Genomic DNA, 18,299 nt, shown 5'->3' on the forward strand with positions numbered 1-18,299 from the left:
ACTGACCGCGTCAACTGAGCCTGCACCGGTCACCCACGGAGTACCCCACGGTTCTTGTCTCTCCGATGCTTTACAATATCTTTACCAAGCCCCTGTTCGATAATCTTGACAATTTGGGTGTTACCTACACTAACTATGCAGATGACACCCAAATCCTCATCCCTATCACAGATGACTACGACAATGACTCAATTTTGCTCAACAAAATCTACCTGTCTATTCACGCTTGGATGGCCACACATGGTCTCTGTCTCAACGATGACAAGACAGAGTTACTTCTCACTTGCACACAGGCAAGACTGAATAAACTAGTAAGCCAGTTCAAATCATTCAACATATATGGTATCAACATGAAAGTCTCCAAAGAAGTGAAAACCTTGGGACTTGATCTTGATTCTGCCTTGACCTTGACTAGACAAATCAATGCTACATCTTCTGCCACGGTATACACGTGTAAACTAATTAACACGTGTAAACCATTCCTGTCAACAGCAAGTTGCATTACTTTGGCAAGAGCACTTATTCTATCTAAATTAGATTATTGTAATGCCTTGTATCTAGGGACTAGTAAGTGTAATGTAAAAAAATGCAAATAATACAAAATGATGTACTAAGAACTGCGCTCCATATCCAGAGGACCCAGCATATTTATCAGCCGCAAACCGTAACGCCCAATGGCTTTCAGTTAAAGACAGAATTGCATTTAAAACCTTAACACTCGCCCATCAATGCCTTTCCAACTCCGCTCCCAATTACTTGGCATGCAAATTCTCCAGAAACATACCAGACCGACCCACAAGATCCTTACGCCTACACTGCCTCAAAGTTCCGAGATTCAAGCTACAGAAAGCAGGGGGCAGCAGCTTCCCCGTTCTAGCAGCTAAACTATGGAACTCCTTGCCTGTTGGCCTAAGAGCTGAACCATCTTTCTACGGCTTCAGGAAAAATGCAAAAACTTGTCTCTTTTCTCAGGAGGCATGACAGATGCGTTAATTTGTACATAACTGCAATGCACTTGTAACAACTTCCTGTAAATGTTTGTCTGTTCATGTAATTGTATATACAACGTTGCAATGCGCCCAGATACCTGAGGGTTTGGTGCGCTCTATAAATACATGAAATAAAAAAACAAACAAACAATTCACCAAACTCACCTTTGGCCAAATAAAGTCATGCCCACCTAAACAATGGTGTATAACTCCCCTTTTCTCAGGATACGGTGTGTTGGTGCGAGGTCTAATAGAGTGGTGCATTGGTCCCATCAGGTAGCTGTTATACTATTGTCCTAGGTTTAACCACTTTTATGTGAGCCTTGGGTACACAAGTCCTTCACTCTTTCATCCCATGTCCAATGTACCACCATATTCACGTCCCCCTGTATACTTCCAGTGCGCTCTGTTTTGTTATGCATCTGCCCATGGGCTTATTTCCCCACAATTATTCACAATTACGCGGTAGGTATCTGGTGTCCAGCCATTGTTTCATTGGCCATCTAATGAAAACTTGTGCCATTGGATGGATCCCTCTCCTTTTTATTGGCGTGTTGTCAGGCCCTCTCCGTTTGTCCCTTCATCTCATCCTTTCAACCTCGCTCTCTTTGAGATTTCTAAGGGCTCGTTCCTGTTCACAATTGTTTTCAAATGGCACGGACCCCCTCCAGCCAGGCTAATTCTTGCAGCAGGATTTGATTTTTACAACTGAACAGATGACACCCAGGTCATTCTCCAGCTTGATGGGGTTTAGGTCGGTGCTTCCGTTCTGTTCTGACTTTGTATATCTGCCATCCAGGAGTGGCTGAGTCTGGATTGCTTTGAAGATGTGAAGGCAAAGCCCAGGCCATTGTCGTAGGAGGTGCACCCTCTCTGTTGGTCCTGAATCCTGAGGTTGCCTCTGTAGTTCATTCGACTGTTTGACGATCCTTGGTTTTCAACTTAATTGTGCTCTTTGTCTCGGCCAACATCTGCGAGGTAGCTACTGCCAGCTTCTTTTATATGCATTTTGTCATAAAGATCTTGGCTTGTGACCTTCTACTCAGCTGAATTAGCTGTTAGCCTCTTCATTTTTTCTTCTCCCACCTCGATTATTGTGGCTGCTCGTAAACTTGTTTCATTGTTAGTAGCTACTCTTCAGAAGGTATCTGCCACGCTACTAGCCATATCCTGGTGACTGAGCAATATTGCTCACTATTTGCTCTCCACTGCGATTAAGGCAAGGATTAATGTCAAGGTCCTGTGTGTGGCCCATAAGGCTTAATATGGGGCCGGCTGCCATTTCTCTGCAACAAACTTTTCTACCTGCCCACTTGGGAACTCTGTTCTTTCCAAAATCTTCTGCTTCTTGTTCAGCACTCGGAGGCTCATTTTGGAGTCCTGCTGTATTTGCTAGACATACACGTAGGTGGGTCCCTGCTGCCAAATTTTTGTCATTTGCACGGCGGAGTACAAGTGTGCAGGGCAAAAGGCGGTGTAAAGGCATGTGCATTGCCTTTTGCCCTGCAGTCTTGCACTTCGCCATGCAAATTGAGAAAACGCTGCCTGCTATGTACGCAAGGCATGCAGTGGTTACAATGGTCTGATTTTTACTGGCACATAAAGCCGGTGGGCCCCATAGGGATCCACAGCATTTCCACAGAACCGGAAATCCATGCCACCACAAATGCTTTTTGTATTTGTGTGGCGGATAAAGGGAGTGGCAGAAACACAAGTTGCATTCCACCCCTCCTCTCTACCATACAAATTCATAAAAATGGGGCAAGGCTTTTAGGCATGTTTCTTGTGTTACGGCCTAAATAAATTAGCTCCTGGGTGGCATTCGTACACACTATTTCGAAGGGATTGTGTCCTCCGACGTATTCCTCATCTTAGATATCTCCTTCCAGCTCTGCTGGCCTCGGAAAGTTTTTTCTCTCTAGAGGGCGCTGCGCGTCGACGTCCTCCGAGTCGATGTCCCTCGACAGCCGCCGTATCGACGTCGACGTCATCCTGCCTATAAAGGCCGCGCGCAGCGTCGTTGCTCAGTTCCGTTTTTCCGCGCTTACTCAGTGCCTCGGAATACCGTTGCTCAGTTCTTGTCAGATTAATCCTATTTACCTCGAGTCATTCGATCCGTACTCGATGGCTTCCTCGTCGGAACCGACAACTCCTCGATCCGGCTTCAAAAAATGCCGAGATTGTGGGAAAAAGATGTCGCTGACTGACCCTCACAGAGTTTGTCTGTGGTGTTTGGGAGCTGAACACCATTGTTCGGAATGCGAGGACTGTATGTCCATGACAGCTAAGGCCCTGAAGGAGTGTAGGGGGAAGCTGGAGAAAGGTAAGACTTTTAAAGCTTCTTCTTCGTCGACGAAGTCGAGACACTCGTCTCCTCGTCACCATTCGCGTTCCAGGTCTCGGAGTGGGTCTCATCACTCCTCGAGATCGAAGCACTCGAAGAGGAGACGTCGAAGATCCCCTTCTCCGTCTTCCTCTTCCTCTGTTTCGCCAAAAAGAATCCCTTGCCCCACGAAACATAGTTCCCGGGCTGAATGGGAGGAATTCTGCAAAAATATGATGAGCGTCTTCGAGAAAGCAGCCTCGACCCCCTCGAAGACTGCGGAGAGCGATGCTCTGGTCGAAAGAACCGAAGGTCAAAAACGCCGCGAGTCGCAGTACCCGGCGAAGGAAACCTCTCGAGCGCGTCTCGAACCCTCGAGTAGGACTATGACCTCCAAACCTTCCTCGAAGGTTCCGTCGACGAGGGTTCCGTCAACGCCGAGGTCGATGTCTTCGACGCCGTTGTCGAAGGGACCTTCGACACACGGGTCTGTCGACTCGATGCCAGCTTCGACGCCAAGAAAAGTCACGGTTACGACACACCCAGTGACTATCCCCAGGTCCTCGACGTCGATGGCTTCGAGATTGTCGAGTAGAATTCCAATTCTGTCGAGGTCTTCGAGGCCTCCGCCTTTGTTTTCGACGCCACGTTCGAAGCCTTCGACGTCGGCGTCGACGACATCGACGTTTTCGAGGCCGATAATGACAAGTTCGGCACCCTCTGCCTTGGAAATGGGATTTACTCCCTTTATGAGTTCAGAACAATTGAGAACTATGTCCTCAATTTTGGAAGAGGGTGAATTGTCTGAACAGGAAGACACATTTGAGTTGCAGGGACCTGTAACCCCAATTAGAGAGGAATTTTCCTCTGAAGAATGCAAGTTAAAGGATCTTCATGATTCCTTACATGAGGCAAGTGGGTTAGACACTTCCCCTGAGGTGGAGTTTGCTAGGCCAGACCCGGGGGAGCATGCTGAAACCCCCTATAGAGCCTTAATGGCCAGGATCACAGAGTTCCTGGGGTGGTCTGCACCTTCACAATCTTTCCAACAAGATGACCTCACGGATATTCTTGACAAAGGCCCACAGGAGGATCCTGTGGTGCCTTTTCATAAAGCTCTTCAGAGGAAGATCATGACAAACTGGGAAACCCCAGATGTCGTACCAGCAGTAAATAAAAAAACTCTCTACAAAGTACAGGGTATCTTCTACAGACCCGAAGTTTTTGTCTAAACACCCATCCCCAGAAAGTCTGGTGGTACAGGCAGCATCCTCTACCGATGTCAAGACGGCTTATCCTACCGTCCCACAGGACAGGGACGATAAAAAATATGATGCTATGGCAAAGAAAGTCTTTTCAGCATGTAGCATGGCGTTAAAATCTGTTAATGCTACTTGCACCCTTGCTAGGTTCAGCCATACACTTTGGGAGTGTGCTTCTACAGCGGCTGACTGCATCCCGGAGGGAGAAGAAAGGGATGCGTTCCTGAATATTATACAGGACGGTAAAGACGCTATGTGCGAATCCCTGCAGACGGGCATTGATTTGGCTGACAGTATCAGCAGAGCAATGGCGGCAAGTACATCAACCAGGAGATTCGCTTGGTTGAGAAAGTCTGGTTTTGCCCCAGATGTGCAAGCCAGGCTCTTGAACATGCCATTCGATGGCTCTTCTTTGTTCGGGAAAAAGGCGGATGACAGTTTAGAGAAACTGCAAACTTCAAAAGCAGCAGCAAAATCCCTAGGAGCTGCAATCCGTCAGACTCCCTTTCGTCCCACAGGAACCTCTGCGAGGGGCAAGTCCTTTCGCTTCTACTCCGCATTCGGAAGAGGTAGAGGACGACCGGCTCAAAGGGGACAAAGAAGAACTACCCGAGGTGGACGGGGTAGATATTCAAAAGCCGCAGCAACAGCAGGTGCCTCTTTACCATCGGCATCTGCATCAGCCGCCCCAAAACCACTCTGAGGACTTCCCTCACAGGACACCTGTAGGAGGCAGGTTGCCTCAACATCTGGCGGTATGGCAGGCTATCACGTCAGATGCTTGGGCATTGGAAACAGTTGCCCAAGGTTACTGCCTGCCTTTCCTACGTATACCTCAGAGTCATCCACCGGGGATCCGCTCTCAGAAAGCTCCAGATCCGCTCCTCTTGCAGGAAATTTTGGACCTCCTAGAGAAAGGTGCCATAGAACCGGTACCTGTACCGGAGAGGAACAAGGGCTGGTACTCCCCTTACTTTCTCATTCCAAAGAAAGACGGAGGACTGAGACCCATCTTGGACTTGCGAGAATTGAACAAGTTCCTCAGGAAAGACAAATTCAAGATGGTCACTCTTTCTCAGATCCTCCAGGCCCTTCAGTTCCAGGACTGGTTGGTATCTCTGGACCTTCAGGACGCTTATTTCCATGTGCCTATCCATCTCAAACACAGGAAATACCTGAGGTTCGCAATTGGCAACTCTCACTATCAATTTCGAGTGCTGCCATTTGGGCTGACCTCCGCCCCGAGGGTCTTCACCAAGTTAATGTCGGTAGTGGCTGCAAGTCTAAGGAGGGAAGGGATTCACGTCTACCCCTACCTGGACGATTGGTTGATCAGGGCTGTTTCTTCGGAACAAGCTCAGATTCAGCTAAATCACGTGTGCCACTTCCTTCACAGACTGGGCTTCTCCCTCAATTTAAAGAAGTCACAAATGATACCATCGCAGAGACTCCAGTTCATAGTAGCGATCCTGGACACTTCCCTGGGAAAAGCCTCGCCACCAGAGGTGAGGGCTCAAGATATTCTACAGATGGTTACCAAGTTCCAACATGCCCAACGTCTCCCAGCCTTCGACTTTTTGAGGTTGCTAGGCCTCATGGCATCCTGCATTTTCCTAGTGCCAGAGGCTCGCCTGAGAATGAGATCCCTCCAGTGGGCACTGAGGACTCAGTGGTCACAATTCTCAGGGAGAATGACAGATCTTCTTCAGGTTCCTGGCAGGGTGGCTCGAGACCTTCAGTGGTGGACCTGTCAGGAGAACATTCTGAAAGGAGAACAGTTTTGGCAACCCTGGCCGGAGATAACAGTAGTCACGGATGCCTCACTCACGGGGTGGGGAGCCCACGCCAACGACTTGACCATCAGCGGTTGTTGGTCTCCATCGGAGTCCAGACTACATATCAACCTGTTAGAGCTGAGAGCCATCAGACTTGCGCTGAAGGCGTTCCTGCCAGCTGTACAAGGGAAGAACGTCCTGATAATGACAGACAACACGGTGGCCATGCATTACCTCAACAAAAGAGGAGGCGTAGGATCACTACCCCTGTGCAGAGAGGCGATGCAGCTCTGGTTTTGGGCAATCCAAGAAGGAATCTCTCTATCGGCAGTTCACCTAGCCGGAGAGAAGAACTTGACAGCGGACGCTCTGAGCAGGCAGAACACAGTCTCCCACGAGGGGGAGCTAGCTCAGGAAGTCCTTCAAGAGATCTTCGCCCTTTGGGGAACCCCTCAGGTAGATCTGTTCGCCACCAGCCTAAACAGGAAATGCGACCTGTTCTGCTCAAGGGAATTTCCCCCGAGAGGAGCTCTGGGAGACGCGTTCATAGTGGACTGGGAGTTTCCGCTTCTGTACGCGTTCCCACCGGTCCCTGTCATTCCTCAAATGATCAGGAGTTTGAGAAGATTCCAGCGAACCATGATCCTAATTGCCCCGGATTGGGCCAGGAGAACGTGGTACCCGGACCTTCTAGACTTGTCCATCTGCCCTCCAATTCGACTTCCACTCAGAGAGAACCTACTCTCACAGAAGGGAGGTCAGGTTCTCCATCCAGACATCAAAACCCTCAACCTTCACGCTTGGCTTCTGAAAGGCTGAGGTACAAGGATTGGGACCTCCCTGATGATGTTATGGAGGTGTTGCTTTCGGCAAGGAGGCCAGCAACAAAGTCTTTATACCGCTGCCGTTGGAACAGATTTTGCAGCTGGTGTAGAGAACAGCATATCGACCCTTTTTCATGTGGTACACCAATGGTTTTGTCCTTCCTACTATATTTGGCAAATTCAGGCCTTCAAGTTGGCACCATTAAGGGCTATCTCGCAGCGCTATCCATCTTTAAGCGTACTGCGGAAGAACCATCCTATTTCAAATTACCCTTGGTAATTCAGTTTCTAAAGGGGTTAACCAATGTTTATCCCCCAAGACCATTCCAAGTTCCCCTATGGGATTTAAACTTAGTACTAACTTTCCTGATGGGCACACCTTTCGAACCTCTCCATTCTTGTTTGTTAAGATTCCTTACCCTTAAAACTGTTTTATTAATAGCACTTACATCTGCTAGAAGGGTGAGCGAATTACAAGCTCTTTCTTGTAAACCCCCTCACACAATATTTCACAAAGACAAAGTTGTCCTGCAAGTGAAGCCTAAATTCCTCCCAAAGGTGGTTTCTGAATTCCATATCACTCAGAAGATTACCCTACCATCTTTCTATCCTCCTCCTCACCCGGGGAAAGAGGAAGAGAGGTTACACAGGCTAGACCCTAGGAGGGCTTTAAGTTTTTGCATCAGTAGACTAGCCAGGATAAGACAGGCAGACCAGCTGTTTGTAGGTTACGCAGGTCACAAGCTGGGGTTACCAATTACTAAGCAGACCATTTCCAGATGGATCATTCTAGCCATTCTGGAATGTTATAAACTGGCAGGGAAAGAGCCCCCTCAAAACCTTAGGGCTCATTCGACCAGAGGTATTGCAGCTTCATCGGCCCTCAAAAGAGGCGTGCCGGTTAAAGACATCTGTGCGGCCGCTACATGGTCGTCTGTCCATACCTTTACACGTTTTTACAATTTGGATTCCTCCTCCAGTCAAGAGACTAGGTTTGGAAGGGCTGTACTGCATTCTATTCATCAATAGAAGACAGCGTGAATTAAGTACTCCCTCCTCCGATAATGGAATACTGCTATGGGAGCCTATCTAAGATGAGGAATACGTCGGAGGACACAATCCCTTCGAAGAACAAGTTACTTCTTACCTTGTAACGTTCTTTCGACGGGATGTTCCTCCGACGTATTCCTCATCGACCCTCCCATCCATCCCCGCAGTTCTACTTCCCTTGTTGTTGTAGCTTACGCTCCTTCAGGGTGATTAGTTTAGTCCAGAAAGTATTATTGTGGGCTACAAAACGGAACTGAGCAACGGACGCTGCGCGCGGCCTTTATAGGCAGGATGACGTCGACGTCGATGCGGCGGCTGTCGAGGGACATCGACTCGGAGGACGTTGACGCGCAGCGCCCTCTAGAGAGAAAAAAATTTCCGAGGCCAGCAGAGCTGGAAGGAGATATCTAAGATGAGGAATACGTCGGAGGAACATCCCTTCGAAAGAACGTTACAAGGTAAGAAGTAACTTGTTCTTCTCATCTAAAATACCCTTCTGTGCAATTTCACCATATTTTTATGAAACACCTAAAAATCTGCCTTTTTGCTCTCTTCCATTATTTTCTCCTATTCTTGTCCAGTTTCTGTTTAGTTCCTGGTGTCCAGCTCATGTGAACTTTACAAATTGGTTAGCCTACACAATGCCGTGCAGAGTTGAATTGTTAACTGTAATGGTTCCTGCCGCACAGTATAAATTGGGTTTCACACCCTATGATGTATGTGTGTTTGTGCTTTTGTATATATAGCTATGCATCAGTTTGCATGGACCATGTGAGCCAAGTTACCATAAAGAGCTTTTCTCTGGAGGAAATGGCGAGATGATAACTTGGCCAGCCACATAATGGGATCAAAGATAACCCATTGCAAGGCAAAACACTGCACAGCAATGTTCAAATCCCCTACCCCATATGTGATATGTGAAGGAAGTAAACATATATTGTCCATTCCATTTTTGTTGAATCCCAAAAGTAACCTCCTTGTTCTCAGCAGCGTAAATTCCTTATAATGCCTTACATTGGATAGTTGGCCATGAGGGGATATCATGGCAAGGGCAATATCATGGCGGATAACACCTCGTCCCTACTAGCCTTCTAGAGAAAAGCCCTGCAGTGCCTCAGCTTACATCTTTTCCTCCTGCCCTGCACCAACATGCCCAAGAGCTGGAGCACAATAAATATTATTAATCCGAAACCTCTGGCAATTGCTCTGGGCCACCCTCAAAACCATCATTCTTCACCTGCCAAGACATTACAGAAAGGGGAAAGACCCTATGCAAATCAGGCTTGGTCCCACCCCAAAAGGGGCAGTCCAGCCGAACCTCTAGGTCACAGTCCCTTCCACACGAGACCACAAGCATCCCCAGACATGTTTTGGCCTAAGAAGACCAGGGTCTAAAGTCAGAATTGAAGTCAGAAAAGCATATGACAATTTCTCACTATGTAATTTCTCTCTTGTCTCCACTTTTTGCACAGCTGTCGGTCTCTCACGTGATGAAGAGATGACATGGAATAGAGATCCCTCAAGAAGACTGGATGTTTTCATTCTCATGTGAATACAAGAGAATCTCAAGAGAATTTCAGAGGAAAGAGAAAGGAGGGATAACTATGTCCCAGAAGTCTCTGCCCTTGACCAGGAGATCATCGAAGTGGATCCAGACACCAAGGAAATGCTGAGGCTAATGGACTATGGCGGTATTTCCAACCTCCAAGTTACACAGCCTACTGTGGGGATGAACATTAAACAGCCCAGGGGAGCTATTTAAGACCATCTTTGTATCATACCGTTTCCAATAAAGTTGGGTACAAAAACAAAAAAAACAAATAAAAAAAAACAAACAAGAGAATCTCAAGTGCCACAAAGAATGCTAGATGCTAGTTGTAAGCTCGTGCGGATAGAGGGGGATACACCACTGCCAGCAGTGACTGTCAACAAGTTTTAAATTATTTAAAAAGCGAGCCAAAGTAAGCAAGTCAGATCTTTCCACGCAGGATGAGCCCATATGCATTTTGTACTAACAGTGGAAAGACATGCCTTGGAATGTTCACAAGCTACCTTCGATCTGCAGGCGTTTAATCCTACAGTAGTGGGAGAATAAAGGCAATCGAAGGAACCCTGGCACCATTGCTAGGAGTGATATCCAGATGTCACATTTTAGTCACAGTTTATGTGGACTACATGTGGCAAGGTCAAGGAGCTGCAACCAAAGTGACGGACACTGGGATCCCTCAAGCCACAGCTGTGACCTCTGGGTGCACCAGAGTTGGGATCAACGGGGGCCATTCGTGGTCATTTTTTTCACTGGAAAAAAAGTGGACCAAAGTAACAGAAAGGCAGCATTTGCCCACTGTGATGCTTCCTGCTGTGGAACAAGATGATATATATTCACTAAGTGAGATAGGACTGGCCGTGACTAAATGTTCAACTGGAAACGAAGATGGACTTTAGGATGTGTAGACATTTTACAGTACCTTTTGCAGCTTTCGGGAAGTTGAGAATTGTTACAATGGTAGGGCAACCAAATTCATGATTTGGGCCTGATTCATGCAAAACGACAACACTTGTCCAACCTGAACATGGGCAAAATCCTAAGGTAAAGGATAAAGAGAAAGAAGGCTTCACTCAGCCTGATATATCAAAAGGTATGACGCTTTAAAAGCTATTACAACATAGTGGCAAACCACTTTGAATAGATACTGCCTCTGGCAGTGGCGTTCCGCCCCAACTTGGTTGGAGGGATGGACACAGGAGAGGACAGCACTACACAATTCCATTGTGCAGAAGTCACATGACTATTCACGCATGGTGGCCATCTTAAACGGGACCCACAACAATTTCTCCATATTATTTAAAAATATGCATTCAGTTGTTAACATATATTTTAAGTATGCAACTTTTTCGCATTGTCTATAACAATTGTTTAAGTCCCTTTTATTAATGAATTAAAAGAAGAATGTTCAATAATCTCAATAGATTACCCTATTTAAGTCTTCTTTCCATTTCCTCCAGGCTCCGTCATGCCATCATTTTGGCAGTCATCTTTAAATACTGCCGTCATAATGCTGCACTGCTATGGTGTAATATCTCTTAGTTGAGTTTTAAGGAGGTAATATGGAATATATGAAATTGGTCTAACTTTTTGAGAGGTTCGTGAGCGCAGCCTGGTTTTTCATTATTCACATTAGCAACATTTTTGTTTCCAACTGAGGGTTTCCAAGTGACTTCAAAGACAAGGAGAGTGAAGCTGAAGATGTTTGTCTCAAATGCCGAGATCATCTCTTTAATACCTACCCCTTTGTACAATTTTGTGTTGTGTATGTATTCTCACCTTCCGTTTCCCCAAATATATTTACAGAGCAGGGAGGACGGTGAGGCGGTGGTGAAAGTTAGTTAGGGTAGTTGAGGAGGTATTGGGAACCCTACAAACAGTAACTCTTACTGCAAAATATTTTTAATAATCTGATATTTTTCTATCCTCACTGATCTTCCTGATGTGTCTACCTAGCTCATATATTTTACAAAATCCCTGGAGTCCTGCCAACTACTGAGTGGTCTGCCCACCCCTGTTCTCGTCAAATATTATTAAAAAAAAAATGAAATCCTGCACCATGTCACCATCTTCTATCTCCCTCCAAGAGCCTGCCGCTCCCAACTATATTGGATCATGATGAACTGCTACTATTCAAAGAGCCGCTCGTTTCCTACTAGAGGAGTGTCTGCCTTTTATAAGGGAATGTGATCGTATGAGGATGAGTAGTTGTACGTACGCGTATAGTGCTTGGTGTATATATCTAGGTCTGCATTGCCCTCAGAAGATCAGGATCTTTCTCAAAAGGTTTGGGCGACCGCCTTTCTTGGTCTATCCCAAACTTGGAACTAAACTGGCCAATCTATGATTTGATCCAACTGGCAACAATGCCTTTGCATATACACTTATAAGGTAACCGCCTCACCCGCCCCTGAAAATCCTTCATTTTAGAAAGGGAGCAAGATATATTTTTTGTAGCTTGGAATTTTGTATCTTAACCTTGCTCTAGGAAGAACTAATTGGAAACCACTCATTTGATGGGGACTGAAGTGACTTCACATCACTATTATTGATTGAAGTAAGAGGTTTGCTGAATTCCGAATGTGGGTGTTTGTGTACCCCATTATGCTGCTATATTTTCAAAGGAACCATCTTGTAGAATGTCATGCAAAGTGAGTCTTGTGACCTGACACTTGCTGTTTACCAAGGGACTTCTCTCCAGAAGTGCTACCTATAAACTGACATCGGCTTGTTGTGAAGATAGTTGCTTCTTGTGAAGTTTCCCGTGTGAAGTGACTTGCCTCTCATGTAGTGTCCTGATACTGCAAATACCTCTACAGAAGCAACTCCGCCCCCTTTTTTTAATGATGTTTACATCATATGAGGTGACAGCCACCTCTCTGTTCAGTGTGCAGTTGCTAGGGATGGCACATCCTACACATAATAAACACACGGACACAGCACATGATCAGAGCAACTGGGCCTTGCCTTACATTGGTTCCCGCTTTTTACTGTCCGCATCATTGTGGCTTGCGAAGTGGTACTCTTATCTCAGAAAATAATGCTCTCCTATCGTTATGTGACAATATAACTTCTGATGGGGTGCTTGCATGTAGCAAAGTGGCACTCATCTCGCGTGACAGGACTTCCCTCCCAGAACGTGACTCGCTCTAGTCATGTGATGGCAACGTTTCATGAACTGACGCAAAACTTCTCTCTTGAGGCAATGATGCCTTTCTTGAATGTTTCTCACCTCCATTAAAGTGAGCCTCGCCTCTTGTCAAGCAGTGCTTGCCCCTTCTGATGTGACACTTGCCTCATAAAGTGATGCACGTCTCTCGGGAAGGGACACCTGTCTCTCAAGGAGGGACTTCTTTTTTATAATGTTATGGCACCCCTTGCATCTTGCCGAGTGGCTTTCCCTTCTTGGGAAGCAGTGCTGCTCCTTCACCTCCTACCCCACATAAAGTGATGCCCACTACTCCTAAAAGTGATTGCCGCCTCTTGGAAAGTAAGGCTCTCCTCTTGCGCAGTAGCTCCTCTCTCCTGTAGTTACGCTGCTTCTCACGAAGCGACTCTCGCATCTCGTGCGTTGACTCCCCTGTTGGGGTGTCACTCTTGTCTCGCTTGACAAGATTATAAAAAATACCTTTCTGGAGACATTTTTTCCTTATAAAATGCTTCTTACCTCTTGCGATAGGACAGCTGTCACAGCAAGTGATAATCGCCTTATGTGAAGTCATACTCTTCTTAAGTGACCCTCAATGTTTCTTAGGTTTGTTGTGCTATATTAGGGCTTTTCTCCCTCTCAATTTTGGCTTGGATTTGTATGTATAGACTGTATTTATGTATTTAATATACAAAAAATGTTTTTCAATAAAGTGCTTGACAACAGAATTGCTCAGTGTGTGTTGCATCACCGTCAATTGATACTGCGTATTTTTAATATGCACTTCATGGTGGATTCCTACTGCTTCTAATTGTTAAATGATGCATGTTATTAATGGTATTCAACTGATCAAGTTATTAGCATTCAAATGGATGAAGTGCTTGTTGGACCTGCTGGGATGGAAACCTGTGCATGGAAGGCTGAAGAGAGGTTGCTGTGAGTGCTTAACTCACTGAGTTGAACTTACACAAACGTGACCACATCCTTCGACGGATCACCCCTGCCACTCGGTGACACTCCAGCTGAACAGAGCTTCAATTCTCTTTTTAGTGCATTTTTTATTCAGAGTCAAATAGCATGTCCCCCACTGCCTTTTATCCAAGCTTTCATTGTGTGGATTCTTCAGTCCGTAAATGCAGGTGATTCTCGAGGTGATAATACATTCTTTAGTTTTATCTCTTGCTGGAGGCTTAGGGTGCTGACGAGAAGGCAAGATTTCCTCCAAAAAGCACAACAAAAGAGGTGATGGCTGGAAGGTTTAGAATTAATCTTAACCTCTTGCATCACTCTGGGCAACCCTCCAGACCATCGTTCTTCGCCTACTAAGCCATTACAAAAGGGGAAAGACCATATTGAAATCCGGCTTGGTCCTACACCAAAAGGGGTAGTCCAGCCCACACTGCTAGGTCGCATCCCTTCTACACAAGACCACAAGCATCCCCTGACAGGTTTCGGCCTCCTTGGGCATCATTAGTGAGGAGTAGCTTGGGTCTCTAGGCCGAGCAGGCACTCCAAAAAGCACTCCTTCCCACTAAAAATGTATAATGCTGCGCATGAGTGAAGTGCACCTTAATCACAATAGAAAATAGATGTACAAATTGCATGAATAATTGTAGATTACTTGGGTGAAACGGGTATTCAGGCATAACCAAAAATTACAAAATGGTGCGCATACCTATGGTAGCGGCAAGAAGTGGCTTTGGGACGACAATGGAAATGGTAGTGTCCACTGACAAAGGAAGACATTTGAAAGCATGTTTGATGGGTCAAACAAGGGAAGTGCCAGATTTGATCCAAGTTTCTGAGGTAGTTAAATAGTCAGGAATTCTGCTTGGGCTGATGTGACAAAACAATTGTGGTTCTTGTTTAAATGGGCTATTCCAAAAAGAGGAACTCTTCCTCCATTTAACTCAAGGAAATGTATTTGAATTGGCAAAAAACACGTAGTTTAGTTTAGTTTAGTTTGTTTATTTATAAAGCGTGTCCGAACCCTCAGGTAGCTGGGCGCATAATCATGTGCACAGCAGAGTTACATATCGTTACAACAGAGTTACATATCGAACATCTTAATACAGCAGACAGAGCATACATTAGTCAAGGCTCTGAGAGTTACATACAAGCATAGAATATACCGAGAGTATAGTGTACAGAGAATATCACATTTACATCTTAATACAGCAGACAGAGCATACATTAGTCAAGGCTCTGAGAGTTACATACAAGCATAGAATATACCGAGAGTATAGTGTACAGAGAATAGCACAGTTACAGTGGCGAATGAGGACCGGTTACAGATTGGTCCTGCATAGGCTGTAGAAGAGTAAATATTACTGCAGGTGGAGAGGGGCGGCTAGCCGGTCATGTCGGGGAGAGTCTAGATGTTCAGGCTAGTAGCCATGATTTTGCCATGGCTCTGAAAGGCCAGAACGTGGTTTCCGCTCTAATTGTGGGAGGGAGGGTGTCCCAAATGAAATTATGCCTGATTGGACACAAAGTTCCAGACTAAGGTTTTATGTGGGCACCTGCATGTGAGATGCACACAGGGAAGTAGCTTGGAAAGGGCAAAGGCTTGACTCATAAAACTCTCTGTGACATGCAGATACACGTGTTTGTCTCAGAGGGAGCTTAGGTGTGACTCGCACACTTAAAAGCAGCTGTCAATTCTCAACAGGATGATATTCCAATAGTACCTGTCATGCGGCTCTCACCCCTGCGATCCCCTCTAGCTTCACAAGTGCAGGGGGAAACCACAATGCTTGAATCCTGATATCACTCCCTTTCAATGAATCGAAACACTCATGCATGACACAAACCTTTCTATTCATTTTTCCAATCCTATCTCCCTAGCACAGCTAACAATGGCCAAAAAATGTATTTACAGTGACTAGCTTTTAAGGCCCATCTCTAAAAGCGGAAGGAATTGTGATGTGAGTTTAGGGCAAATCTCAGTCTTCCACCGTTAGGGGTGGCCCAAACCAATGAATACACTGGTGTCGCGCACCCTCTGGGAGCAGGTTGTCTGCACTTGCCGTACTTGCCATGAAGGATCTTCTCGCAGTGGCATTGGACGGATTGCCGATCTAGTGCATTGACCCATTGGAGGGGCCACCGCTACATGAATGGGAAGCCCCATGTGGGTGTTGCCATATTGTCCGGTGTACACTGGTGCACTGCCCCTCTGGTTGGATTCCACACATAAGCGATGTTTGCTGGTGAACCAGTGCTTTGCGGAGGTGATGCTTTCATCGCAGGGCTTCCCATTTAGGCCTGCCTCTTAGCAGCGACTGTGTTGCAATGTCTTTTGTTAGCTGGTTTGATGCTGTTGGTTCCTTGCTTTTTACTTGGTCTGCTTCAGACTGCCTATTCCTTGCCTCCAGGCCACTCTTCTTCTTTTCTCTGTGCTTGGACTTTGCCTTCTCAAACCACATTGGAGATCCTCCCCAACTGGTGTTTTGACACATCTCTTGGCCTGCCTTCTCTACCTTGATGTGCCCTCTCCTCTTGCTCCTCACTGGCCCCTGTCTTACTACTACTCCACGATCATGGGAACCATCTTTAGCAGCTTCCTTGTTTGTCTTCAATGTCTGCATTTCCTTCCCTGGGTAATGCCAATTTAGCTACATTCTGGCACTTTGCACTGGTCCGCTTTTCTGCTGCCTCCACCTCCACTCATGACAGTGATGGCACTGTCCTTACATCATCTTAATCTTAGGTTTAGTCTATGCATGGTGTAGGGAATTGTATTCCTATTAAGTACCTGTGCGGTGTGGTCTTCCCACACCACATTTACCACAACAACCTTTGAACACCATTGAACAAGCCACATGACAACTGAGTCAGCAAGCAGGTAGCAGGCATCATGGGCAAGCAGTTTTTGACAGCTGCCAATGTATGTGGAACGGAGCTTGCTAGTGGTGCTTTGCTCCCATAGTCCATCTCCCACAGAAGTTGCAGGACCCTACTGGAATTGGGATCTTGCAATTGGCAAAATGCGCACATACCATGCGAGGGGCAGATGCACCTCACGTTGCGCATGCACAGATCCTTTGAGAATCTTTTCCCTGGCTGTCAGTTGCCTTTATGTGGTGTGCTACTAGCTGCACATTTGACTTGGGGCTCTTCACTAGCACTTGTTGGCCCTAGTGATAAAGATGGGTGGAGATGATCTGCTAGCAATCCCCTTTGATGTCACTGACTTAAGCAAAGGTCAGTTGCTACCCATAATTGGTTGGGTAAGGTTAGAGTGTTTGTGTATTGTGCCTTTCTGCCAAAAATGCTGACCTTGCTACATGCAGTTCTGTAAGAAAAACGGGGTGGGGAGTGCGAGGTGGCGTATTTAGTGGAATGGTGTTTTAGGTGAGCGGAAAAGGTGTGGTGTTAAATTCAAATCGGAAGCACTCATTACCTGTGTACATGGGTTCTACCGTTCCCTTGACAAGGAAGGTGTTCTGGGAGTGTTAGCCATAAGGGTGGCCAAAGGATTACAGGATGGTCATGAGTGGAGTGGAGTGGTGTGTTGATAGATTGTAGAGGATATAGTTTGCGCTTGATGTGCTTGGTCTTGTGAGTAATCTACCTTTGGTGTACTAGACCTGGTTGTCTGATTGGGAGGGGATGTGATATAAAATGTTGAGGGATTTACCAGTGAGTAATTTGTGAGGACTATGTGGGAAGGAGGACTGGGGTACGAGTTGAGGGATTTTTAAAGGTGTGTTCGAGGCAAGCTTACTTCTGTTGAGAGTTATGATAATTGGCATTCTAAGCGTCTAGAGATATATGGAAGCCGCTGATTCCAGTTGAAATCAATCAGTTGTTGTTTATCAGGTTTGCATGGTTGAAGAGCCACATATTGGATTGTTTCCTAAATGTCTGGTGGTTGCCTCCATGCAAATATTTTGGGTAGGGTGTTCCAGAGTTTGGTAGTGACTATAGGGAAAGAGAATCTTCCTTGGCTTTATCTTTTGAAGTCTGGAACAAGAACTAGAACACCGTTACTCGGCCCAAGTCCCTGAGGTTGCCTAGTGCTGAAAAATGCTTGTGAAGCCAGCAGGGCACTTCCCATTATACACACGGGTGCAATGCAGACAGTTGTGAAGTGTGTTCATTTTTTCTTTTTTCTTTTTTTACTAACTAATGCAGAATGCTAATTGCTTGTGTGATGTGTTTCAAATCAAATCTTTTCATCCTAAAAGTAGTTTTACCTTTACATTTTTAAACTGCTTGTCACTTTAGTGCTCTATTAGAGTAATTTTGGGTCACAATACCCACAGCCAATTAGACGGGTCCCTTTAGCTCCACCCCTGGTGGCCATCTTCAGATTTTTACAGCACGTTAAGTGTTGGGAGTCCTCGAGAATGCTCTTTATTTCGAAATTGGACTATT

The 18,299-nt window shown here is 46.0% G+C and overlaps 1 protein-coding gene across 3 annotated transcripts in view; it reads left to right on the forward strand.

Moving 5' to 3' along the window:
- The window catches only part of CAPN10 (calpain 10), a 431,781-nt gene extending 418,136 nt beyond the window's left edge, over window positions 1–13,645 (forward strand). For all 3 annotated transcript variants that reach the window (XM_069618844.1, XM_069618843.1, XM_069618842.1), the window contains exon 12: window positions 9,696–13,645. In XM_069618844.1, coding sequence (XP_069474945.1) covers window positions 9,696–9,725 — 30 coding nt within the window. In that variant the 3' untranslated portion in view covers window positions 9,726–13,645. The remainder of the gene's footprint in view (window positions 1–9,695) is intronic.
- The last annotated feature ends 4,654 nt before the right edge of the window (window positions 13,646–18,299 follow it).

The sequence above is a fragment of the Ambystoma mexicanum genome, chromosome 10, assembly GCF_040938575.1.
Source record: "Ambystoma mexicanum isolate Mex_15411 chromosome 10, UKY_AmexF1_1, whole genome shotgun sequence".
Lineage (NCBI taxonomy): Eukaryota > Metazoa > Chordata > Amphibia > Caudata > Ambystomatidae > Ambystoma > Ambystoma mexicanum.